Source organism: Ammodytes marinus, assembly GCF_949987685.1.
Source record: "Ammodytes marinus genome assembly, chromosome: 4".
Lineage (NCBI taxonomy): Eukaryota > Metazoa > Chordata > Actinopteri > Uranoscopiformes > Ammodytidae > Ammodytes > Ammodytes marinus.
In genome coordinates, this window is record NC_137233.1 from 6,203,964 (window position 1) to 6,231,088 (window position 27,125).

The window sequence follows — 27,125 nt, forward strand, 5'->3', positions numbered from 1 at the left end:
AAGAAAAACCCGCAATACCCGAGTTATTTTTGTTGTTGTTGAAAACTCTTATATTTGTCAATTAACCACAATATCTCAAGAAAACAAGAGCATTTTCTCAAATCAGTACAAATCTCGAGAAAATACCAGAAAGTAGTGTTAACAGCCTAGGCTCTGTACACTGGCATGTAAACAAAGGCTTTGTAGTAGATCCTGAGGAGATTTTCAATGATTTTGACAAAAGGGGATTTTAACAACAAGCATTCTCCAGTATTGTTGACTCCACCTTTAATTTATTTTTCCTGACAAACTCAGTAGGGGAGAACGGGGTTATATGTCACACGGGTAGGTTGTCACAATTGTTATATCTCGGAACCAGAAGGCGCTGTCTGTTAAATTTTGGTAAGTAAATATCCAGAATTGGGATCAGAGGTCACCTACATAGTCTTCCTTGGAGTTAGACTGCTGAATTTGAGGTGAGAGGACTGTTTGTGTTTTTCATGTCAAATTGAATCTGAATTTTGGGGGGTTGGTTGTTACATGTTATCCAAAGGCTGCAGCCATAAAAGGAACCCAGAAACAAAAGAAAATGTCAAGCTGTATCCTTTCTGACAGGAAAAGGAAGCTTGCACGCAAAAGAGAAAAAGGGCAACCAAATCAAAACAACCCAGTGCATCCCAAACTAGACAAGTTGCGAAGACTACTGCACCACAGTGCACTCCACACCAGCTGGGGAAGAAGAAACAGTAGATGTGTGTAGCCTAGTTGAGTAGGCTATTATTGTTAGACCTATTTGTTTTGTTCTTTATGTTGTTACATACGAGAGGGTATTTCCTGATTCATTTTGTGTTAAGATGCATCCAGTTATGTAGGCCTAATGAGATAACATTGTGACAAACAACCCCATAGTGTGTGACAACCGACCCTGTCACAATGTGTAAAGGTGTCTTTGATGATTAATTTCTTTATTACAATAAGTTAGAAAAAGTGAGGGGTACACATTTCAAGCCAACACCATAAGCTTCAATTTAATGTAGGAGTGACCATTGAAAGATGTCTAGGTGATGAAAAATTCTCACAAGAGTAAAAAGTGTGCCTACCAGCCCCGGTCTCCCCTACATTAACATTTCAGCTGACTTACAACAATATAAACAAATCATGACAAACCAGTCTTAGACAGGCAGAGGGATGGAGTTTATTAATATCTTCTCGGAGGTTGTGATTTCAAATGATGAGCTTGGCTGTTAGTACATTATACATCAATGGAAGGAACTGAAGAATGGCTAACACTGGCTATTCTTTACAACAATATTGCATAAAGTTTTTCTCTTTAATGTTATAGTATGTAACTTCTGTTGCCCCATTAGGAATTCTGAGTCCTTACAACAAGACTGTCGGCACATCTACACGAGTTAAGCGTTCAGTGATTGCTCATGGATTTTCCTTCTGCTGTACGTCCAGGTGTTTTCTTCAGTAAAATCAACTGCTCGAACATTTCTTGGGCCATACTGAGAAATAAGCAGAGAGTTTTGTGGACCTGATAGGCTTAATCAAATTGAGTGTCAACTAATTTGGAACTGGCTTGAATGTAACCAACAATCATTTATAGGAAAAGTTACGCACTATAGCTTTAAATATTCCACTTTCTTCGACAACTAGTCTTCAATTTTGTCAGTTTTTTGCTAGGCAGGTAATGTACAGATATCTTACGGCTTGTTTGATGAAAGCCGAAAACTATGAGACTGAACCTCACAGACAATGTATAATAAAAAAGCAGCTAAAAGAGGCTAAAACGCACCGTAGAGCTGCAGAGTTTGGGATGATCCGTTGCTTAATAAAAAAAATATTAAAATATTGGTTTTCCTCCCTGAGATCACCTGGGCTAAGTACACGGACAACATGTATTTCTTATTAAGGAAAGCATACAGATGAACTGAGTAAAAGCTGAACCATGATAAAACAGTGTGGCGTGCGTTATGTAAACAGATAGATCCAGTTTTAATAATGGTTTCACTATTCGAAGTCCAGAATCTTTGGAGGTTCTTCAGGTTCTTCTGGCTCTGTCCCCGGATTGGCTTCCTGTAGAAAGATCAAATCACGAAAACTTGATTAGTTTAGTTTAGCTTTATTTCACATACAAACAATATAAAAACACATAGTGATAAAACATATAAGTACGTGTGTGGGTGGGGCAGAAACATGTACAGGCTTGTATGTAAACCACACCGAAAAAACATTTAAATATAAGAATATAACACGTAAAAAAATAAAAATAATAATAATTAAACAACAATGCAAAACAATCAAATAAATTAAATCAAAACAATACAAAACAAAACAATAAAAAAAGACGAAAAGAAAATACAAAAAATATATACAAAATGCAGTGTATAGAGACAGTGCGGAACGTGTCATAATCAAAGGCCACGCCCATCGTGGGGGAAAACAATTCCCAGCGCTCCATTCACTTTGTATTGAATGACACAGTATTCTGCAAACATTAATAAAAACGTAATAAGACATGCCTTTCACAAATACACATTACTTTCTTTATAGACAGACAAGAGTCGTGGCTTTAGAGCTGTTTTTTGTGAAAAATTATTGAGTTATTTTCAATATCGAGACAACTCTCAACTAATGTATACTGTATGCTAGGCTAATGTTAGCCTTCTGCTGTAGGCTAACCCTCACGTATACTCCATCCTCGCCAGGTCGGACGGGAAAACACACCTCAATATTGAAAATTACTCAATAATTTTTTACAAAAACAGCTCGTATAGACAGACAAGAGTCGTGGCTTTAAAGAAAGTAACGCTTTTTTGTTAAATGGATGTTTAATTAAGTTTGTTTGCAGAAGACAGGTTTCCTTCAATAAAGTGAATGGAACGGTCTTCCACTGTCTCTATAGGCTATATTCTGTACAGTATATGGGGTGAGACATACAAGGGAGAAGTGTGTGCAGGGTCCACATACTTATTTTATAAAGTGAATAATTATGGGCGCTCCCATATTCACCCCTAAGGGTGTTCACGGATCATAAAATGGAGGAGAAAGGAAAGATATTGCTGTGCACAGAATTAAAAGGAATAATGATTTAAGAGTGCAGAAAATGGCCTGGAATTAGTAAATGTATTCACATTTGACCTTTATGGTTTCATAAAGAGGCTTTGTTCTCTGTTCTTCTTAATGTGCATCTAGTGTAAGTGATGGAAGACAAAATCCAATCCATCATTCTGGGTATTAATGTATTGTATGCCATTAATGCCAATGTTTCCAAAGTAGATATTTATTTTTGGATTGTGTGGATTCTAATATTCAATAGTTTTTATACATCATACCAGCAAGTACATGTTTTTTCCACACCCACACATGATGTACTCATATGTTTCAGTTCTCTCGCTAGCTTTAGCCGCAGCCATGGCTCTATCAGTACCGTTTGTTTGTTTTTCCAGCGGCCTATATTTGCTCTGGCTACAGCAAGCCCAGAGGGCTAAAATACATTGGCAAAAGGCAAAACGAACCCGGAGCGTGCTGTGTTCACAATGCCCAGGATAAGAGAATTGTAACAAAGACTTGAAGCATACTGTTCTCAGACCACCACCTGAGTCCCTTTGGATTGTTCACATATGCACAAGACTAATAGGTCTGAGTTCTGTTGGAGGGCTGAAACAGTGTGAAAAGTGTGAAAAAGACCCAAGAGGAGTAGAGTCCAGCTGCAGCCCCGGAGACAAACACCCTGGCGTGACAACAACACCCAGGCGTGACAGAAGTACTGTGGTGTGACGGACGTGATTGTTGACTATTTGGCTTCCATGACATGTCTGCTACGTCACTCACTTGCCCTAACCCTAACCACCCAGCTGTGATGCCTGAACCTAATCGCCAAAACAATATAAATAACACAAACTTAGTATCGGTCTGCGGTCTTGTTTATGACGTGGCAAAAATAAAATCTACAGGTAACGTCCGTCACACCACAGTTACTTCCGTCACGCCTGGGTGTTGTTGTCACGCCAGGGTGTTTGTCTCCAGGGCTGCAGCTGGATACTAATGCGCGAGAGAGAGAGAGAGAGAGAGAGAGAGAGAAGGAGAGAGAGAAAGAGAGAGGCGAGAGAGAAAGAGAGAGGAGAGAGAGAGAGCAGTTCAGTCAGACTGTGTTTGGTGACTCACCCCGAACGGTTCACTGAAGGCTCTGGAGCCGCTGTACAGAGGGTTTGGGATGGAGACCAGCGTGGGCTTCTTCCCGCCGCCCGACGCACCGTCCTCATCCTCGTTCTGCCACAGAGGAAACAACAGCTATGGGATACATTCTAACTTATAGATATGGACCAAATGCAACTCTTATGTTTTCCAACTTTATTTCATTGCAGTTGAAAAAAATGTGACAACTAAAAACAGTTTTCATCCCAAATTAGTCCAGTATAACCTGCAGAACACCAAGTCAGTGCACCAGTTCAGTGTATGTGTGTGTGTGTGTGTGTGTGTGTGTGTGTGTTTGTCTGTCTGTGTGTCTGTGTGTGTCTCACTCTGAAGTAGTGGAATCTGAAGGCATCTGTCTTGTGTTTAAAGACGTAGTATCCGAGCGCTGCCAACACACACGCAAGTAACACTGAAACCAAGATGGCCGACGCTGTGCTGCTGGCGTGGGCGTGGCCTCGAGAAGCTTGATGGGAGATCTGCAGAGAACAGGAATCACACACACACACACACACACACACACACACACACACACACACACACAAGAATGATTACATATATGAGGAATCACATTAATCCTTTTTATCTTATCTTTTATCACTAACACACACTATCACTCTTTATATCTGTCCATCTCTAATAACCATAGTAACGCTTAGCTGCCCTGTCGCCATGGAGACCTGACTCTCTAGTCCAGGGTTATCGCCACAAGCTTTATTTTCCCAGAGGAAGATTAAAATCTAAATTAACCAATTAAAATGAATAATTAAAGTTAAAGATCCAATCAGAAGACAAACAGGACCGACCCTGTAGCAAACAAGTATTAGACTAAGAGAAAAGGATTTATTATTTGTTTACTCTGTATTTGGGTTTTAATATATGATTTCTAGAACTGTGTTGAATAAAAATAAAAAAGATTTGCCAGTTAACATGTACAGCACATATCTGTTGAAGCCTTAAAAAAATACATAACTATGTAGTAGTTACTAGAAAAAAATAAATTATGTAGTAGGTAATGCATAACGATGTAGTAGTTACACACAAAAAAATTACTTTTGTAGTAGGTAATGCATAACTATGTAGTTACTAAAAAGAATATATATACAGTATATAGGGGAGAACGGGGGAATCTGAGGCATCGGGTAATGTGAGCCACCCCCTGTATCTAGGCAACGGAAAACATTTGTGGTCATGTGAGATATATGTTTTCAAGCCCCTCTCATTTCCCCATGGCCCTGAAAAAGAGGACCTCATGGTGCTGTGGTAAGCATGTTTTTTTTCACCAAAATAGGTATTTTGCATGTAAAAGTAAATTTTCTTGCCGTTAATTTAATCAACTGTTGTGCCAAAGCAAATGTATTCACGTAGAAAAACTTATATCATACGTGTTGATGAACTACCAACAAATGAAACCATGTGATGCTGAGAAACTGAAGATTAGCCTGAAATGCTAAGAGAGGTAGTTTTTTCTCAAATTGTGGTGGTGGGGGAAAGTGAGCCAAATGCTGTGGGGGAAAGTGAGCCACTGACTCACTTTCCCCCACCATGAGGCACAAGTTAAGTTTATTCTTAAACATATTTTTATGTAATACTACATTACACATGTTTTATTTTAATGTCATACACATTGTAGAAAAGCCATCATGCCAAGGAAATACACCAGGAAGACGACCTGGGGCAACCACACGGAAAGAGCACCTTCTCATCTTTCCCTGTAACCTTCAGGGCTGGAATGTAGAGTAGGCCTAGTTGTAGAGTATGACTGACTGATGTTTTAATCCAGTTGGGTCTTCTCCTGTGTTCTGAGTCCCAGGCTGTTCTCGCTGGTTCTGATTTTCCTATGCTTTGACCCTCAGACACAAGCTGGCTCTAAGGGTCCTGTGTTCTGACCCCCAGACTGTGTTCTAATCTAACTGGTTCTATCTTTCATTTGAATCTTATTAAAACCTTTTGAATTATAATATGTTGTATTTGATTTTGTTCAGAGTTACTTTCAAGTGTTTAGAAAATTTGCTTTGCTTAATTGACCAAACCCCACCATTATTTTACTAGTCCAACATTAGTTCTGGAATGTGTGGCTAGCTTTCAGGATTCTTACTGTTACAATATGTGTTGTTATGGTAGTTTCAGAGTGGAAAAAGTAAGTAAGTGGATCAGTTTACCCCACGGCTGGGGTAAAGTGAGCCACATGACAACTATTTTTAAAACAATTATATTTTCACTGCCCTTTGTCTTGAAAAAATTCTGCTACTGCCCATTTCTAGGAAACATCCTGAATTAATGGGAAATGTGTAAATTTGAGTGATAAATCATTTTAGCTCGCTTAGAGGGGAGCAAATGTAAAAAGTGTCTCAGATTACCCCGTTCTCCCCTGCGGTGTTTTTTTCAATAACTATATAGTAGTTACTATCTTGGTATAGTTATTGATAATTATGAAGTAGGTAATGTAGCATAACTTTGTAGTAGTTACTATGAATAACTATGTAGTAGGTAATGCATAACCAGGCCTTGACATTAAGCTTGTCCAGCCACTTGCCCAGCCACTTGCCCAGCCACTTGCCCTTTAAGGGATTAAACCATCTCCTCTCACCGGTACGGGGGGCGCCGTCAGAGGGGCCTCGATGACGTGGATGAGCCCGTTTACAGCAGGAATGTCCCACTCCAACAGCACCCGCTGGTTCACAAGCTTCTGGCTCTGAGGAAAAATCATTTCAAAAGAAAACAAAGACTCAAAATCAAACGATTAGGTTTTAGGACGTAGTGAGTTTCCCCAATAGAGGCTCAGTCCTCATCGTTCGAATCGGGTCGTTCTCTGCCTATCTGACCCAACCTGTCTAATAAAGCAAAAAATGCCCAAAAATAATCTTGAAAAAAAGATAAAGGTTTATGAACATCTATGATCTTTTATCATATTTCTACGTTTGGGTTCATGGACCCGGGAGGTGAGTGAATATACTGTAGGTGTATATGTGTGTGTGTGTTTGTGTGTGTGTGTGTGTGTGTGTGTGTGTGTGTGTGTATATGCGTTTCAGACCTCGTTGTTGCCGTGGGTGACAGTCAGGTTGAACCCAAGCCTTGATATGATGATTTCCTGGTGTTTCAGATCCTTAAATGGTCGTCGGCTGTTATTGGCTGAAATATGATACTCAAGATCTCTGCCTGACAGAGTCTACGAAGACACACACACACACACACACACACACACACACAGATTAGATTTCAATGACAGCTCCGCCAGTCGGACCCTGCTGGTTTTATGATTAAACTAATTCAGCTTAAAGGTTCAAAACTTAATTAAGATGTCTTTTTTATGAAAGGTTAATATATTTGAATGTAAATCTGTCACTACAAAATACAATCACAGTTTTTTTTCTGAATCCACCTTTAAATAAGGTCCCTACTGTGTGCGGTGGAAAAACATCCAGTGTTCATACACAGCCTAAAAGAGTTTGTTTAAGAAGGGACCCACTGTAGCTAGCAACATGCCTGTTTACAAAGCTAGGCAGCAGATTAAAACTGGATTTCCTTTCAAAGAGATATACACTGATTTTGACAAAAAGGATTTTGACAACAAGCGTTCTCCAGAATTGCTGGTTCCACCTTTAAACCTGCAGTGTGTAGAATTTTGGGTTTTATTTCCTAGCAGATTTTGTAGAAAATAATTATAATATCCATAAGTAGGGGAGAACGGGGGAATCTGAGGCATCGGGTAATGTGAGCCACCCCCTGTATCTAGGCAACGGAAAACAGGTAGTTTTTTCTCAAATTGTGGTGGTGGGGGAAAGTGAGCCACTGTCTCACTTTCCCCCACCATGAGGCACAAGTTAACTTTATTCTTAAACATATTTTTATGTAATATTACATTACATATTTTTTATTTTAATGTCATACACATTGTAGAAAAGCCATCATGCCAAGGAAATACACCAGGAAGACGACCTGGGGCAACCACACGGAAAGAGCACCTTCTCATCTTTCCCTATAACCTTCAGGGCTGGAATGTAGAGTAGGCCTAGTTGTAGAGTATGACTGACTGATGTTATAATCCAGTTGGGTCTTCTCCTGTGTTCTGAGTCCCAGGCTGTTCTCGCTGGTTCTGATTTTCCTATGCTTTGACCCTCAGACACAAGCTGGCTCTAAGGGTCCTGTGTTCTGACCCCCAGACTGTGTTCTAATCTAACTGGTTCTATCTTTCATTTGAATCTTATTAAAACCTTTTGAATTATAATATGTTGTATTTGATTTTGTTCAGAGTTACTTTCAAGTGTTTAGAAAATTTGCTTTGCTTAATTGACCAAACCCCACCATTCTTTTACTAGTCCAACATTAGTTCTGGAATGTGTGGCTAGCTTTCAGGATTCTTACTGTTACAATATGTGTTGTTATGGTAGTTTCAGAGTGGAAAAAGTAAGTGGATCAGTTTACCCCACAGCTGGGGTAAAGTGAGCCACATGACAACTTTTTTTAAAACAATCATATTTTCACTGCCCTTTGTCTTGAAAAAATTCTGCTAATGCCCATTTCTAGGAAACATCCTGAATTAATGGGAAATGTGTAAATTTGAGTGATAAATCATTTTAGCTCGCTTAGAGGGGAGCAAATGTAAAAAGTGGCTCAGATTACCCCGTTCTCCCCTACATTTAATTTAGTGCATAATAGCTGAATTTTTTTTTTTTAATTATTATTTTTTTCCTTAGAAAGGGTCTCATATATGTCCATATTTCTCCATACTTTGGACCAAGGCCTTGTCACCGCCATTTTGGAAGTGTCATAGTTGGAATGTCATCAGGTGCATTGTTTAAAATTTATAATTGTTCTTGTCCTTGGAGGCCACTGTAGCTTCTGTTATTATTCGAAAGGGGTGGGGTTACCCAGGGAGCGTTGCATTCCAGAACTTTCTAGAACTTACTTGATGATGTCATATTACACACTGCACCTTTAATGGCTAACAGTTATAACTCGACTTGAAGGTTGTAGTAACCAATTATTGAAAGCTTGGGTCCGTACATTACCTTGTTCTGTGTGAAGCCCGCGTTATGGGGAACAAACAGCGTGACCTCAGACTTCCTATGGGAGAGGAATTTTACGAGGGCTTTGCCTTCCGAGGATGAACCGCTGTAGTCCAATAACATCTAGAGGGAGAGAGATGGAGAGGGAGGGAGGGAGAGAGAGGGATAGAGAGAGAGGGAGAGAGAAGGAGAGGGAGAGGGGGGGAGGGAGAGAGAGAGAGAGGGGGAGAAAGAGGGAAAGATAGGGAGAGAGAGAGAAAGTGAAAGAGCGAGAGAGAGTCACTTCCTTGTTGCTGAAACACAAGTCTGAAGGTTCTGGCCATGCAGTTCATAACAGACAACATATCTTTAAACTCATCGACGAAACCAACAGGAATCAACCACGAATGTAAATACAACTTTGTGCTTTGGTAAGATAGTTAAAGTTATAGTGCGTAACTTTTTCATATAAAGGAATGTGGGTAACATTCACACCATTGCCAAACAAGTTGACAAAGTTGATGAAGCCTATCAGCTCCACACAACTTTCTCTGTATGGCAGTGTTTAAAAACTGGTATCGCCCCCTGACACTGGTGCAAGCGCTCAGAAAAATCCCGGGAAGCGCAACCAAGAAATGTTGTTGACTCTACTGCAAAGAAAAAAGTTCTGTCTCATAGTTTTGTATTTCCCTTGAACTGAATCCTCCTACACCTTTTATTCTGGGGGAGTATTTCACTACACACTGAACCTTTCTACCAGAGCAGCTGCCTCTTCTCTCTTTTTTTTTTTTTTAAATTTATTTTTGCCATTTTCAAGCTTTATTATATAGTACAGAGTTGAAATGGGGAGACAGAGAGAGAGGGGGATGACCTGCAGTAAAGGTCCACGGGTCGGATTAGAACCCGCGACCACTGTAACAAAGGCCATAGCCAATATGGTACGCGCTCTATCCACTACGCCACCGGAGCGCCCAGCTGCCTCTTCTTTTAATTAACTTTTGTTGACTGGAAGTCTTCTAACGCTCAGTTATCTTCTGTGTTAACTCTCTCACAGAGGTTTCATTAACAATGTAAGTGTGTGAAGAAGTCTAAAAATACCTGCTTTCTTTTTCTGGGCTATCATGTTTTTTGATTAAAGAAAATATAGATTTTGAATTATTTATTAATTATTGTTTGTTGTTCTTGTTGTATTATTTTGTCTGCTCTTTACATTGCATTTTTTAATATTGACTATCGCCTTCTTTTTATGCTCAAACAGCTTTGTGTTTGCACCATATCTGTGTGTTGTGGGACAGGACTAAACTGGACTGTGTAATAGTTTGAAATAACCCAGACAACACAAATCGCTCTCCCTTTAGTCCTGAAACGTCTCTTTGTCTGAGGATGGAGAGAATATGACTCCATGGTGAAAAGCACCTGGATCGAACCCAGGAAGATGTTTTATCTCAAAATACATTAAAGTCCCGATGATAGACTGAACATAAGGATTGATGGCTCCAGGCAAGCTTATAATTATGTTTTTTTTTCTCGCAATGAAACCACCAAATTGAATCAGAAGATAATTAACAACAACATATTGGATTCACCTTCATTTAATTAAGTAATTTAATAAAAATTGTGCTGTTAAATTATTGTCTCCAAATCTACAAGCACTACTTTCTGCCAAAGTTACAGCAGTTTTGTTTATTTTATATGACACATTTCTGTATTCCTTGTTATTTTTGTCTGTACTGTCCTCTGAATATTTTCTCCTAGCGTTGAACTCTTCTTCTCTTTAGCGATGGAGATGTTGTTCTGTTGGTCGGTCTATCACTTTGATCCCGACTGAAATATTTCAGTTATTTGAAGGATTTCACTATAAATTTGGCAAAAAAGATTTATGGTCTCAAGAGGATGACTCACACTGACTTAGGTGATCCTCAGACTTTTGCCTCATGCTTGTTAACACTTGAGTAACATGTCTTGACTATGAACTAACTCTTAAGCTATTGTTAGCATGCCAACAAATATAATTATACAATTATTTATCAATGAAAGGTCAACGTGTCACACACTCACCTTGTAAAAGATGGAGAAGTTACTGTTTGTTGCAAGGACGCTGGTCAGGACGCCGTTACAGAAGTCTCCGTTTCCAATGTAGCCAGCGAGACACACACACGAAACATCTGCACGCACACACACACACACACACACACACACACACACACACACACACACACACACACACACACACACACACACACACACACACACACACACACACACACACACACACACACACACACACACACACACAGAAAGCTGAGTGGTGATTTGAACAACACTAAATACTCACACTTTAATGTTCTGGAGAATTTGTTAATCAGCGGAACAAAGTTTTCGATTTGATATATGACTCACAGGTTCACAATAAACTAACTTATGTTAAACATTAGTTGCAGCCCTGGTTGCAAATAGCCAGAGTTTTTGATTCTGCAACACTACACAACAGCAAATGAGAAAAACATATGCTGTTCAGGAACTAACGTCTCCAGTGGGTTAGGGTTAGGGGTTCGGGGTTAGGGGTTAGGTTTAGGGGTTATAATTTAGGGGTTAGGGGTTAGGGGTTAAGACGTATGGTATTTCCTGCCCTAGTACCTTTGGGCCTGTAACAGTAGGCGTCGTACTTGCTGCTCTGGTCCACAGGTTCCTTGTAGATCACCAGGCCGACGTGGTTTTCCCCGCATTTGACGGAGGGGAATCGGATCGGATATCCAACCTTTCCCCCCTCTATCCAGCCCGCCACGCACAGATGCATCCCTAACTAACAGGACATGGAAAGAAAGACAACTTCAGGATACATGGTTCACATTTACCTTTCATTTCAAGATGTCATTTTGAGATAGATACTCCTGTTTTGGTGGGTTCTCGGTTTAATAAACTTCTGTTTTATCAAGATAACCACCAGAATCTGTACAAGATACCCTTACTTAAAACAGCCGAACAATCATTCTAAGCCAACGTTACTTAAACAGAAGAAATTAAGAATTCAATCTGTTTTTACTAACAGTATAGCTGCATTCATGCTAAAAAAAATGGTCCTCCTCCGCTCAAATATTTTTTTCTACAAATATACTGTAGGTGTTAATATGCGTTGGCTGTATCGAGCTGTCTGAGGTCTCCATGGAAACCCTTTCAGAAGGTGTGTGTACCTGCTGTGCGTCTCCCAGCTGTTTGAAGGTAACCAGCGCTGCGCCGTCAGCCTGGCAGGCGGCCGCCGCAGCGCTGAAGTTCATCTTGTATTTCCCCTCCGGAGAGCGCAGGTGAAACACGCCCGCGGTTTTGGCTGAAGCACAAAGATCAGGTTAGCTTAGTCTCGCACAGCCAGACCAAACTACAGCTAGTAGTACGTTAATTTACCTTTAAAGGTGGAGTCAGCGATTCTGGAGAACGCTTGTTGTCAAAATCATTTTGAATGAGAATCAGTGAATATCTCCTCACGATCAAGCTACCTCTCTTTAGTGTGTGTGTAATGTGTGTGTGTCTGATTTCGACAACAAGCATTCTCCAGACTCACCGACTCCATCTTTAATCTAAGAGTTTGAAACGAAATGCAGTGTATGACGATTGAGGCTAAAAAGACGATTGATTTGAACCATTGCCACTGATTGAAATTGACTTTACCACGGCTGAAGAAATAGAGCATAGCATACTCCTTGAATAATTAGCAGCAAATTGAATGATTTCTGAGTAGAAAGCCTTATTAAAATATGTTATACATAATTGCTTGTTGAATGTTTGTTCACCAGTTCAAAATTCAGATCTAAATCCATGAACAAAGCATAAATATTAAACAGATTAATAAAAGGTCAGCTGCTGTAGACATAACAGCCACCATGGCAGCTGTAACCGTGGTAATATAATTCACCATCTTAATAAAAGTCAGTGCAGCAGATGCGTTACCATGGTAATGCAGGTCCTTGCAGGTTGCCACGGCGTCGCAGCCTCCGTTGTCTTCCAGGCAGCGGTCGACAGGGGGAACCACCTCCTCCAGACACTGGACTCCATTACCCACGTACCCCGGCATGCACTCACACCTACGCTCATTCTGTAATCAATTTATAATCCAACTTTCAGAGTGCTGAGGAAGTTAAGAGGCATACAAATGAAATAGAGTTTTTACCAATGATCATATTCCTGTGGAGAAATGATTAATTGCAGTTTGGAGGATTATGTGACACAGATTTGAAGTTTATAGTGTACGGGAAAAAAAAAAATATAACTATAATATAATCTAAATCCTTATAGATTGTCACTGTAATTACTGCTCCTGTATTTGTTGTGCATATTATAAATAGAGAAACTTGAACTCAGAACTTGAAGGAACCTGTTCTAGTAGTTCACAAAAGATCAATAGACTTTTGTTAGTTGAGTTTGCTCCTCTTCAAAATGACACAAAACAAACAAATTATTCTCATAATTCTTAATCCTAGTCCCACAGTAAACCACAGTGAAACCAAAGCGTTTTACTTACTGGACCAGTGAATTTGCAAGAGGCAAAGTCGCTGCAGCCGCCGTTCTCTTCAATACACCTTGACAACAACAAACAGCAGTTTAAAGCTATATTTTTACACTCTGTAATCTCTTACATTTCATATCTAATCTACTTTAATAAAAACACAATTTAGCAATTTAGGGCCACGCCCACCTGTTGATGGGATCGCAGGCATTGCCGTCCCCTTGGTAACCACTCTGACAGGTGCAGTTGACTGTCAGTCCCGTCTGGTTACATTCCGCGTTCTGGTGACAGCCGCCATTGTACTCTGCACATAAATCTGGAGCTGCAGACAGTTAAATATAAACGTCATTATTCACATTGTTCATCTTTCTCTGTACTCTGTCTATAAAGGATGAAAAAACACCAAAAAAAAATCTTAAAAAATAAATAAACCAGCAGCTGATCGTGAGGAGATATTCACTGATTTTGACCAATCAGAAATCATATACCCCAGCTTTAACTCCTACACATTTCACTATTGTCACACCAAACAAAAATACTGCAGAGACTCAGTATCTCCGGCTGTTAACATCATACACTGATCTGCATTCGACTCACGTGGTTCTGGAGTGCAGAAGGTTCCGTTGCCTTGATATCCAGGTTTACACTGACAGCCGACACCTGGCAGACAGTCTGACTGAGCGTGGCACTGCCGGCACTCCTCTGGGATCGAGCCTGGATAGAAAGACAGACGGATGGAGGGATGGATGGATGGATGGATAGATGGATGGATGGACGGATAGATGGACGGATGGATGGATTGATGGATGGATTGATGGGTGGATGGATGGATGGATGGATGGATGGATGGATGGATGGATGGATGGATGGATGGATGGATGGATGGATGGATGGACAAATCAGCCGAAAAAAGATTAAACAGGGCTTAAGAAGTGTAAAATAAGTTCCTGTCTGTATGCACTCAGAGAGGACTGAGAAGCAGATATGGAGATAATTGTGCATCTACTTTAAATAGTTAAATGTCTCCTCTCAGTCCCCAGTCACGTCTTATCATGGAGGAGCAGCTTTCAGATACTGAGCATAACATACAATATCTGGAACAAACTCACAGAAAATTTGAGGTTAACTACAACTCTCTGCTTTTTTAAAATCAAATCTTAAGTATTTTCTGTTTCCTTGTACCTTTTTATTTGCCTGTTTTTATTGTCTTTTAAATGCAAGTTAAATTTATTTTTAACAACTTGTCTGCCTTCTTTCATCTTTTGTTTTTATTATCTCTTAAATGCAATTTGAATAGCCTTGTGTATGAATTGTGCTTCATGAATAAACTTGCCTTGCCTAACAAATAATTAATAATGTATTTTTTCGTAGGATTGGCAGTGGGGCTGAGAAAGCGTGGGGTCTCTCCACAAACAAATATATTGTTGTTTTTATTATGGTCATGGGATCCTTTGACAATAAGAAAAATAAAGAATAACAGCAGACTTTTAAATTACTTGTATTCAGGTCCTGCTTCGGCCATATACGCCACATTCTTGCACTTAACACAATATTGCAATCAAATTGTTTAACGACATTAATACTATACTCGGAAAGCTTCTTTTTTTTAAATCAATTTTATCAAAATTTAAGAGAAATTCACCTATTTCGGTCTGGCAGTTATCGCCGTTCCAGCCCGGGTTACACACACATTGTCCTGAACCGTCAATGCCGTCATCACAATTTCCCTGTTTCCCACAGCTGCAGACTGAGAGAGAGAGAGAGAGAGAGAGAGAGAGAGAGATGGAGAGAGAGGGTGAGAGAGAGAGAGAGAGAGAGAGGGAGGGAGAGAGAGAGAGAAAGGGAGAGAGAGAGAGAGAAAGGGAGAGAAGGAGAGAGAGGGGGGAGAAAGGGAGAGAGAGCATTAATCTTAATGTGTTACTGTTCATATTACTGTTTATTGTGCACTGTTCGAATATTTGGACAAATTGTATTTTGATACATTGGCAACATTGTTATTGAAACTTTCATGTAAATTAAGCCCCTTTGAATTGAGAGAGAGAGAGAGAGAGAGAGAGAGAGAGAGAGAGTGAGAGAGAGAGAGAGAGAGAGAGACAGACAGACAGAGAGAGAAAACCCATAACAACATTGTCCCTCATCATTCAAGAATATCCAAGATAAAAATTCAAGGAATTTGGTCCCGATAGTGCCGGGCTGTTGTTTTTCTACACCCACGGGATCAAGGTCGTAGGAGATACGGCTCCACACCGTCTCACACTCTAAAAGAATGCACTGAATGTGATCTGCAGCAACATACAACGGGCCTTGAGTTATGCACAGTCTGTTGTTTAGGATCACATATAAAAGCAAAAATCACCTTATTTAGACACGTAGGGAAAACATATGAAATCCTCCCTGAGAGTAAGTCATCTTCAGAATTTTCATTTAATCTAATTTACCTTTATTCTTATCAATTGACTTTTAGTAACTTCCACTCTTTATTAAACACTTCTGCGCAACCCATAGATGTATCTATATATCTAACGAACTCACGGGCCGTGAGTGAAGGGAGCTGTGAAGGTTCATTCTGAGTTGGAACACACACACACAGTTGTGTGTTGGTCTGTCTGGAGCGTTGCTATGGCGACAGACTGCAGTGGTGCTGATTGGGGTTGGGACTGTCTGCCGACTTCAGATTGTTATTTTGTTTGGGTGAGTTGTTGCTTGAGTGGGATTTGGGGAGTAAAAAGATATTAAACGATGGTATAAAAGAACAGTTGAGACCCTATTGCTGTTAAGGCGCTATAACTGTAACTGTGGCAACGTTGGCGTAGGCTCCGTTACTACACCAAAGTTAACGCTCATATCCACACAATGAAAATAGACACAAAGATACTGCAGACATTAAACCTGCAGTGTGTAGAATTTTGGGTTTTATTTCCTAGCAGATTTTGTAGAAAGTAATTATAATATCCATAAGTACATTTAATTTAGTGCATAATATCTGAAAAAAATGTTTTGAATAATTTATTTTTCCCTTAGAAAGGGTCTCATATATGTCCATATTTCTGCATATTTTGGACCAAGGCCTAGTGCCGCCATCTTGAAAGTGTCATAGTTGGAATGTCATCAGGTGCATTGTTTAAAATTTAGAATTGTTCTTGTCCTTGAAGGCCACTGTAGCTTCTGTTATTATTCGAAAGGGTTGGGGTTACCCAGGGAGCATTTCAAATTTCTTTGTAGAACTTTCTTGATGATGTCACATTACACACTGCACCTTTAAAGGAGAAGTAAGTGATATGGGCCTTTTAGCTAACTTCCTGTTAGTGACTGCAGTTAGCAGTCCCCTCCCTCGTCCCTACGTCACCACCACATGAACACACAGCCGTCTTTGTCAGATAGTGCCACGATGGAAAGCAGTGAGTCATCATTCACGGGCGCAGAGACCCGCCTCTTTATAGCGCTCTGTCTCCGCATTGGATAAAACGAGCGGAATACTCCAAATTTTGACTGGCAATTACTGCAAAGTTGAAGGACTTGGAGAAGGACCTGTGTTATGCTGTTTAAGTGGTTGCTGTATGAATATAAAGAGATTTAACACTTGTACAAACAACAAAAATATCACTTACTCCTCCTATAACATAATGACTTTGTTTGGTCAGTAGCAAATGTTAACAACAAAACTAAAAAAATCTGATCTTAACCGGACGGTGTGTTTTGGTCTACTGTACCTGTGCAGTTGAGTCCGTAGTATCCGGGCACACACAGCTCGCAGGCTTTTCCTCTGAAGCCTTCGTTGCATTTACATCTCCCCGAGCCACGCAGACCGTCATCACAGTCACCGCGGTTACTACAAGGGGCCTCAACGCCTCCTGGACAAACTGACACACACACAGGGAGAGGGGTGCGGTTGAAATACATGTCCACACACAAAGAAAGTACATTTAAAAAAAGGACACAGTGCCAACTACTCTTTCTATTGGATGACATTTTGATTTTTCAAACACAAGTGTAACTAAAATCTTTTTAAGAGGGCCTGTCTTCCTGGGACACTTTTGCTTCTGCTACGCCATGAAAACAAAATGACACCTGACAAAACCAATCATACTCTTGCACATTAAGTTCAGCCAAAAATGTCGGTCACTAGTATACATTTGCCCTTAAATTGTGTTGCTTATCATTAGGAAATGTATATTAGCCACATACTGTATATTGTCATCAATGCTTGAGTAAAACAAATGCATAAATATACATTTTGAGCCATCTATTCCTTATTCCATTCACTCACTTCACTTTATATGAAGGTTGACACGCCACAGGTGCAAAAGCTTGACCGCCATTTTTTTCTGACTCTAATTAGCTTTTCCTATAATTCTTACCCAGACGCTAAGAAATCACCAATCTTCATGCCTAAATGAGTAATAGCCATTCAGAGGCAGAGTTGGGCAGTTTTACAATCAATTTTTTCAGTCTATGCCAGAGACTATGCCTTCGCTACTTTAGGAAAAAGCATTTCTTGCAGCACACTAGGCAACTAAATGATAAACATCAGTGTGTTAGAAGTCAGTTAGAAGTTGGTATACCACATAAACCTGTGTAAACCCTCCACTACCCCGTTGCCAAGTGTTTCTTGAATTGCACATTTTCACACTCATACCCAATCACATAACTGCCTCAGGTCAGGTTGTTGTAAAAGTCAAAGTATGTAAACAAAGCAGCAAATATTACCAGAGCTCTTCAAAGGGAGATCTTTAAAGATATTTTTTGGCATTTTTATGCTTTATTAATAGTGTAGAGACAGAGTTGAAATGGGGCAGAGAGGGGATTGACATGCAGAGAACGACCGCTGGCCGGAATAGAACCCGGGTCCGCGGCTGTCCAAGGCCCATGGGGCGGACGCCCTACCAACTGAGCTAAGGGCGCCCCCTTCAAAGGGAGATCTACTCAATAATTAATCTACAAAATCCAAATGATGATTTCGATTGGTGTTTTTGGTGCAGCAACTTGCAGACAGAAAGCCTTCATCTCATGCACCAGAAATATCTGATGTGAAATTGCCCTGAAATGTCCTGATCCCATTACTGCCCTCCAGGGGATGAAACCCAGATTTGAATGATGTCTCGTCTAGCGCCATCTTTACATGTGTGGCTCCATAAACGGTCCGGCTATTTTCATCCAGTCCACAGAGGTCTGGATGAGATGAGTGCTTGAATTGCAAGCAGTTGTAACACTTAATGGCTAAATTTGATATCCGGAATTAAAATAACAGATATCAACAACATAATATTGAGTAGTCACATAGTAGTTACATTTTGACAAGTCAAAACTGAATTACAGTTATCATGTCATTCTTCCTAGGAGAAATAACATCACTTATTCCATTCATGTGTATGGGGTTTGTATTGGCAATCTTATTTAGATTATAGTCAAAACTGAATTGTGAATACCTGCAACTCCTTCCTTAACAAGCCTCTAGTTTTTTTATATCTCACCTGCACAATCAGTTTCTTTTTAAATGATCCTTTGTATGTATATCTGATCTATACATGTTATATTTACAGTATGTTGCCTATGTCTTTTGTTTATAATGTGCAAATACAATTTAAAAATCTAGATTCTGACTATCCATATCTTTAACTGTCATAAGGAATAATTTAATTATGGATATCTATTAAACATATCCAGACTTCTTATTAAATGTTTTAACCGCCTACCATACCAGCCTGCCATACCTTTCTCCCCCCTTCCTTCTTTCCATCCCTACCTTGACAGTCTCGGCTGTAGTGGTTCTTGCAGCACTTTTGGACCCACGAAGGAAACTGACAAATTCTCTGACAGCCCGTCCGGCTGAAGGCATCATCCAGGTCGAGGTACCAGCGTGAGTATCCGCCCCCGTACCGTGGGTATCCGCCCGCGTGCCGTGGGCGCGGGTTCATACACGGCTCTGTCTTTCCCTGGGAGGAAGGAGCCAGGACTGACAGTTATTTCTGGATGGTTAAATGTATAATAAACAAGTTGTTAATGTTCAGATCTCTGAGCAGATCTCACCGTGTCTAGGTGTCTGAAGGGGCAGGCGAGAGGGAAGATGCAGCGGCCACAGCGCCCCTGAGAAATGTTTAAAAAAACAGAAAGATTTAGTCCAGCTTCCAACACGAGGACCAAGGCAGGAATCAAATACACAATAGCAGCAGTGTAATGTTGGTACACTGAAAACAATGAAAAAGTTATGAAAACGCAAAATCTCAAGGCAACTGTCTTTACCTGATTTTTTAGTTTTGAGGCCTACGAATAATAATAATAATAATAATAATGGACATAATCATAAAATTTTAGTTTCCATATTTGCAGTGGAGTCAAAAGTCTCACTAGAAACAATAGTAATGGTGGTAGCTGTATAAGGCCCAATTACGTCAGAAAGTGAAATTCATAAATGTTTCTTTGTGAAACACTTTGTTGTAGAAGATGTTTAGTGATTGTGTTGCTTGGAGTGTCCTTAACTCAGTCATTTAATTAGCAGTACATTAATATTTGCATTGTAAGAATTCAAACAGTATCTTAGTGTTAAAAACAAAGTATTATTAAAAGTAAGTAGTGTTAAAAGTAAAAGTATTAGCAGTACTAACGTAAGTGGTACTGTTATCCAGGGTGTCGCAGTGCGCTCCGAGGCCCGGTGGCTCCAGTAACTGGTCGATGCCGTACGCCAAACCCTCTTTGAAGTTCATGAAGCGATCCACCAACCGGGCTGCGTTATTATTAATCACTACGGCCCCCTGTACACACACACACACACACACACACACACACACACACACACACACACACACACACACACACACACACACACACACACACACAGGCAGATGCAGACGCGCACACACACACACACACACACACACACACACACACACACACACACACACACACACACTTTCAATAAAGTGAAATATGATCTGCTGTTGGTCACTAGAATTAGATTTTCCTCTGTGGGTCAATCTCAGTGCTGATGAAGCAAACTGACTAAGGTTGCTATTATCCTGGAAAATTATCAAAGTTGGAAACTGAAATAAACACATCTTGGTTTAGTTTTTGCTAGTTTAACTATAATTGATCAAATGTAAAATGAAATGTTGTTGGCTTGTGTGTGGGGTGTGTGTGTGCTCTCACCACCAAGTTCTTGTCACAGCTGTACTTGATGAGGGATCCGTGCATGGTGCGCAAAGATGAGAATCTATCAGGCTGACTGAGACCCATCACCTGCAAACAAACACACACACACACACAGTTTGCGAGAGGGCGATTGAAAATTTGACATTCTTCAGACATTTTACAGACAAAACCATTAAGTGAGAAAATAAATGAAGGAATACTCATTGACCTTTACTTACAGCGCTATACAGGTACTTTTAAATCAGTTTACTTGTGGGGGGCAATTAACTAATATATTCCTTTGTTATATGTCTTACTTATATCTTGACTTCTTTATTTCTTTTGAGGTGGGTAGATTCAACTGATAAGAATATAGCATAGACATAAACAAGCTTTTACTTCAGCCTAATCCTTTTCAGTCACTGTTTGTTGTTTAATGAGTTGTACAATGTGATGTGTTTAAAATTATTGTTTTTAATGACAAAATAAATAATAATAATAATCATAATAATAATAATAATAATAATAATAATAATAATAATAATAATAATAATAATAATACATTTAATTTAGAGGCGCCTTTCATGGCACCTAAGGTCACCTTGTAAGGTGCATAAAATCATCATAAAAAACTAGACAACAACCGCTCCTCCTACCTTGGTGCTGCGTACTATGTGAGCCTTGACGATGGCAGCCAGCTGGTCTTGGTTGTCGGGGCTGGAGAGCCAGCGCGTCCTCTCAGCTGGCAGGGCGTTCAGAGCCGCGTCTGTGGGCCAGAACATGGTGAAGGGCTGGTGGATGGGCATCTGGAGCACAGGCAGTAACCCTGCATCCTGCACAATGAGCAAATAGCACAGATCACTATACGTATACTGTAGTCACTACTTGTGTTGTGTTGGAGATTTAAAAAAATAATCAATTTAAAGATTTTTTGGGGGTATTTTTGCTTTTATTGATACTTGGAGAGACACTGAGAGATGAAATGGGACAGAGAGGGGAATGACATGAGAACGACCACGGGCCAGACTCGAACCCGGGTCTCCTGTACATCGGCCACTACAGTAGATTTTTTTTTCCATAGTAGTTGTAGGCGGATGTGGAGTGATACAGGTATATTGTCAAAGAAAAGTACTTAGGGCACCCTTAGCTCAGTTGGTAGGGCGTCCCCCCCCCGGGCTGGGCCCAGCAGCAGACCCGGGTTCGATTCCCGCCCGCGGTTGTTCTCTGCATGTCACTCCCCTCTCTGCCCCATTTCACCTCTCTCTCTTAAACACTATCAATAATGCATGAAAAATGCCAAAAAAAAAATCTAAAAAAAAATTAAGAAAAAGAAAAGTACTTCAAATAACGGGTGTAATGAGTATATGTATGAGTGGTGGAGGGGTAAATGTTTGTTGTGTGTACGTTTTTTTGTTTTTTTTTTACCTCTATGAGTTTGTAGAAGCGGCTGTATCCATAAAACGCAGCTGCAGAGGTGAGGTTCATCTAAACAGCCAGAGAAAGGTTGTCAGTGTCACTGTCTGTCTGTCAATTCTGATAGGTCAATCAATGATTCATTCATTTCTGTTAACAAACTCAGCTGTGCACCATGTTAGAGCGCAGTATTGGTTTGTCCTGCAGTGTGTAGGGCGTCAGTATAGTGTCCACGTGGTGAATCACTCCCTGAAATGTCATGTAGTCGCTCTTCACGATCCGAGAATTGTTGTTGATCCAGACCACACCCTGAACGGAGAGAGAGAGAGAGAGAGAGAGAGGGAGAGAGAGAGGGAGAGAGAGAGAGAGAGGGCAGGCAGACAAGGGGGATTAAATGCTTCTAGTTGGAGTGGTGCTGCAAACAAAATGTCATTGTGTTTTATATGCAATGACAACACAACTGCTATCTATCTATCTATCTATCTATCTATCTATCTATCTATCTATCTATCTATCTATCTATCTATCTATCTATCTATCTATCTATCTATCTATCTATCTATCTATCTATCTATCTATCCCATCCAGCTAATTAAGATAAATAGATTGGATTCTGTATATTATTAATTCCAATATCTATTTGTTAACAATCCTGAAAAGGCAACATTCAGTCAGTCAGTCAGTCTGTCTGTCTGTCTGTCTGTCTGTCTGTCTGTCTGCGTTACCTGCTTCACGCTGAATTGCAGTGTGTGTCCCGACGTTGAGACAACTTGCTTGGTGGTGGTGAGGTCACTAAAGGTCAAAGTCTCACAGGAGACGGTGTGGTAACGCACCAGGTCACTAACACGACCATAAAGGTTCCATTTATCCACCTACCAAAAATACCTTGTTATTATATGATCAATATAGTGATTCAGCTTGTAAATTATAAATAATTAATAATTAATAAAGATGCACCAAGATAAGATTGTTAAAATGATTACTGTTACATTATAAGTTAATATTCAAACAGCAGACGTGGTACCCACAATGGATTGGTTGTTTGTTTTCTCCAAAGGAATAAAGACAGTGGACGGACTGTCTTTAATTAGAGTACGAGGGACGTCTGTCATCTGAGGAACATAGAGAAAAAAACACATTAAATCTATGTGATGAAGCGATGAGGTAATGTATCTTTATTAGTCTATGTAAGATTAATAATGGTAATAATATGACGATGGTGAGGCAAAGTAAGCGTTGATTTAATACCGTTCATAAACACAGGATATTCTTGTCTGCCTGTCGTAAATCGGTTTGTCTGAGTTCCTCGGGAGATCGTAACCAAGCAAAAGTATAAATAATAACTAAATAAAAAAGCTGTGTTCGTTAATGGTCTTGTTTGATGTTACAGGTCATTTATGATCATCAGAGGAAAAATGAGACTGTTTCATAAACATTTAATTGATTTATTATTTATTTATTTTGAGGCTAGATTTCACCAGTGTCTCTTTATACGTGATTCTTTAACTATTACTATTTTCGCGATCACTTTAATCTGATCATGTGTAAGCGTCATACTCATAAAATGTTAGTATGAACTCTTATTGGTCAGCTGTTGTGTCTTGTAGAAGTGTGTCTTTTCAACAAACCATCCATGTTTTTAAACAGCATCACATGAATCATTTTACTAAGTTGATTTTTAAAGGGACCCACAGTTAACATTTGACGGAAGAAGGCGTTCTCAGGCCGTCGGAAGATCTCCTGTAAGACAGACACACAACATAAGCAAAGAAAATTAATCCCAACTTCCCTGAATAAATAAAACCATGTGCCAACATGCAAAAGCAAATCCCTTAAAACACATGTGTCAAACTCAAGGCCAGCGGGCCAAATCCGTCCCGTTTAAATTTTTGATCTGGCCCGCGAATCAATCCAGGTAATAAAAAAATTAAATACATTTTATTAATTTTTTCTACATGTGGAGCCTGTGCCGTAGCTGCACATGTTTCCGACAGTTAGTACAGTCGGGTAGCTTACAGCGAGGAATGTCTGCTGAAAGTTCCACAGCTCAGGATTTTAAGCCATGAATTGATGATCTATGTAGCTAAATGGCATGCTAATTTTGGATGATTGATTGTGTCAGGTGTCTGAGGATGAATGCTAACATTATCTGGGGCCGTATTCACAAAACATTTTAAGGCTAAGAGTAGGTCCTAACGTGCTGATTTAGGAGTAACTCTCAAAGATAAGGGGCGTTTCACTCCTAATTTTAGGACTCCTAACTTTTTAAGATAAGTGTAATTCACAAAGCATTTTAGCGCTAAAACTAGCTCCTAAATCTATGAAAAGCTAAGAGTCCTCGAGAGGACTCCTAAGTCACTAAGAGTAAATCACAGACAACCATTTGATGGTGTTTTGGAGAGATTTAATGATAGTGAGCTTTGTAAAAGGTACCTTTAATAGCTGTAAGGGTTTAATTATCTTAGTAAAGCTATATCTAGAAAGTATAGACACATTTATATATATCATATTTATATAAAAAAATATTTATTAAGTTCCTTTTCCTGCAGTTGCTTTGGGTTTATGATGCACTGAAAGTTACTGTTGGTGTCACGTTTGGGTTTAATTTCCTACTAGAGTAGGCCTATATGTGGCGCTTCGCAGCATCTCCTCCGTTCCACAGGTCCGCTACTGTATAGTTGCGAGTCTCGCCTTTTTCCTTCCGCATGCATTTTACGATTTCGCCGGCTGTTGTTTCTAAATGGTGAATTTCCTGGTTTGTCGCTGTCTGACTATTGCTGCATAGTCGCCGTTGAGAGAAATACAGTGAGAGTGCATGGCGTGCAGCTGTTCAATGAGGATATTTTTTCCGATTCAAATCATTGTAATATTTAAAATGAATAGGCCTATGTGGCGCTATTGTAGGCTAATTGTGAACGAAGGTGTGGGAAACCCTGCAGTATCTTGGTTTCATGTTAAACCAGTGTCACTTGTCATTAATTGTATATAAAAACTCTTTACTTTAATACAGCGACACGATATGGATATCTCCCCACAGTGTTTCTATCATAAATTCACTCTTAGGGACTCATTTCCTCTCAGCCAATCACTGTGGGCATAGAAGGTATGAACATGACGTCATCCATAGCAACAGGGTCAACACCGCCCTCTAGTCTTAGCTTAGGAGTTCCTCCCATTCCTTAGTAAAAGTTGGTCTTATCAGCTTTGTGAATAGGTTTTAAGAAATTACTCCTTACTAAGAACTTTTAGTGCTCCTTAGGAGTACTCTTAGCGCTAAGATAAAATGTTTTGTGAATACGGCCCCTGGTTTCTAACTTTTTCCTTAAGTTACAATATAGCTTACTAGCTAACGTTAGCTAGCTGCTGATAGCCCACGCTTTTCTTTTTCAATGGTGGCTGGCATTTCATTACCAATGTAAAGTGTCATTTATACAGTAGTTAACACTGGTGCTGGGTCATGATTCCTAAATGACAGTAAACGACATGTCTGACCTTTAGTGCGATTCTCTTTTCGCAGAGTGGCCCTTCGTGAAAATGAGTTTGACAACCTTAAAAACTATCTTTGTCCCCACCCGCCTGTGTGTGTGTGTGTGTGTGTTTGTGTGTGTGTGGGGGGGGGGGGGGGGAGGGGGGGGAGGTCAGAAGTCTTTGGTCAAGTGACTCACGTTGTTGGTGTTTCCTCTGCAGTCCAAACCGTCGCCCACATGTCCTCTGAGGCAGGTGCAGTTCCTCTGACCTTGACCCAGATACTCACAGCGAGCGTGCCTACTGCAGTCGCCATTGTTCTGCACACACACACACACACACACACACACACACACACACACACACACACACACACACACACACACACACACACAAATTAATCTTTAATTGCAGTCAAATAATAGGAATTCATTGATTATGTCTCTGATTAACTGAGTGAGTCTACAACAAACTTGCTGGCTTTGAGGAAAACAATAAAAACAAAACAATTTTAAAGTTTATAAAACAATTCTAAACAGCAAGAGGAGTTGGAGTGATCTTCAAAACCTAACCAAGGATATCCAGATGTAATAGTCTTGTTGGGAGATTTGCAATAAGTGAAAGTTAAAGAAACCTCCTCATGATAACTGAGTATAAAAAAGAACTATATACTTGTGATCTGTGTGGAACAGCTCAGTGGGGAGATGTGAATAATTAATTCATATACCCGGCTGTGTGCATAAGATGTTTTAATTTTTTATCTTCAAACTGCAGATGCAACATACAGTATAAACCTGCTGCCATACAATTACTACAGGTGTTTAACGGAAGAGAAACAAGAAATACTCAACATAACGTTTTTTGTTTGTTTTATTTTACCAATGTCAATGTCTGACTGATCATTTGGTCTGGTTTTATTATTTCTTTGTATTTTTAACGTAACGTGTTTATTTATTTTTTATTATTATTACTATTATTATTATTCAAATTTTTAAAATAGAGTCAGTATCTTATAAAAGGATAAAGTAAATCAGACGTCTGCATGAGAGTCAGCCAGATGACACGTATACTGTACTGTACATACTATTCTGCAGGGGTTGACGGGGTAACAGAAGCGCCCCGATCCCTGGAAGCCCTTCTTACAACTGCAGGCCATCTGCGAGAAGAGAACACAAGAGAAGAGAAGACAGTCAATCACTTCATCCACCTGTTCCCTCTCTCTCCCTCCTTCCCTCCCTCCCTCTCTCAACACATTGAATATTGTGGAGAATATCATTTCTCCTTAAAGGTGAAGTCATGACCTGCTATGCTACCTGTGTGTACTAAGTGTGCACTGAGAAAAATGACTTGTGTTAATAAACAAAGGAGCCACCGTATACAGTACAGCAACATGTCGTTTTCAGAGCCTAGGCTGTGTATAAACACTGTATTTTTAACAGGTGGCGGATAGTGAGGACCTA

General features: G+C 39.9%; 1 protein-coding gene across 1 annotated transcript in view; it reads right to left on the reverse strand.

Moving 5' to 3' along the window:
• Window positions 1-1,178: 1,178 nt before the first annotated feature.
• The window catches only part of stab1 (stabilin 1), a 59,369-nt gene continuing 33,422 nt past the window's right edge, over window positions 1,179-27,125 (reverse strand). The window contains exons 41-67 of the mRNA XM_080025899.1: window positions 26,750-26,821; window positions 25,866-25,985; window positions 23,893-23,940; window positions 23,229-23,312; window positions 22,926-23,072; window positions 22,375-22,509; window positions 22,213-22,272; window positions 21,444-21,620; window positions 20,806-20,895; window positions 20,265-20,411; window positions 19,690-19,746; window positions 19,406-19,595; window positions 17,373-17,522; window positions 15,305-15,409; window positions 14,260-14,376; window positions 13,852-13,984; window positions 13,678-13,735; window positions 13,107-13,251; window positions 12,356-12,489; window positions 11,802-11,967; window positions 11,223-11,329; window positions 9,189-9,308; window positions 7,211-7,345; window positions 6,767-6,871; window positions 4,506-4,655; window positions 4,150-4,254; window positions 1,179-2,058 (exon numbers count right to left, since the gene is read on the reverse strand). Of these exons, the coding sequence (XP_079882025.1) occupies window positions 1,993-2,058; window positions 4,150-4,254; window positions 4,506-4,655; window positions 6,767-6,871; window positions 7,211-7,345; window positions 9,189-9,308; window positions 11,223-11,329; window positions 11,802-11,967; window positions 12,356-12,489; window positions 13,107-13,251; window positions 13,678-13,735; window positions 13,852-13,984; window positions 14,260-14,376; window positions 15,305-15,409; window positions 17,373-17,522; window positions 19,406-19,595; window positions 19,690-19,746; window positions 20,265-20,411; window positions 20,806-20,895; window positions 21,444-21,620; window positions 22,213-22,272; window positions 22,375-22,509; window positions 22,926-23,072; window positions 23,229-23,312; window positions 23,893-23,940; window positions 25,866-25,985; window positions 26,750-26,821 (3,123 nt within the window). The 3' untranslated portion in view covers window positions 1,179-1,992. The remainder of the gene's footprint in view (window positions 2,059-4,149; window positions 4,255-4,505; window positions 4,656-6,766; window positions 6,872-7,210; window positions 7,346-9,188; window positions 9,309-11,222; window positions 11,330-11,801; window positions 11,968-12,355; window positions 12,490-13,106; window positions 13,252-13,677; window positions 13,736-13,851; window positions 13,985-14,259; window positions 14,377-15,304; window positions 15,410-17,372; window positions 17,523-19,405; window positions 19,596-19,689; window positions 19,747-20,264; window positions 20,412-20,805; window positions 20,896-21,443; window positions 21,621-22,212; window positions 22,273-22,374; window positions 22,510-22,925; window positions 23,073-23,228; window positions 23,313-23,892; window positions 23,941-25,865; window positions 25,986-26,749; window positions 26,822-27,125) is intronic.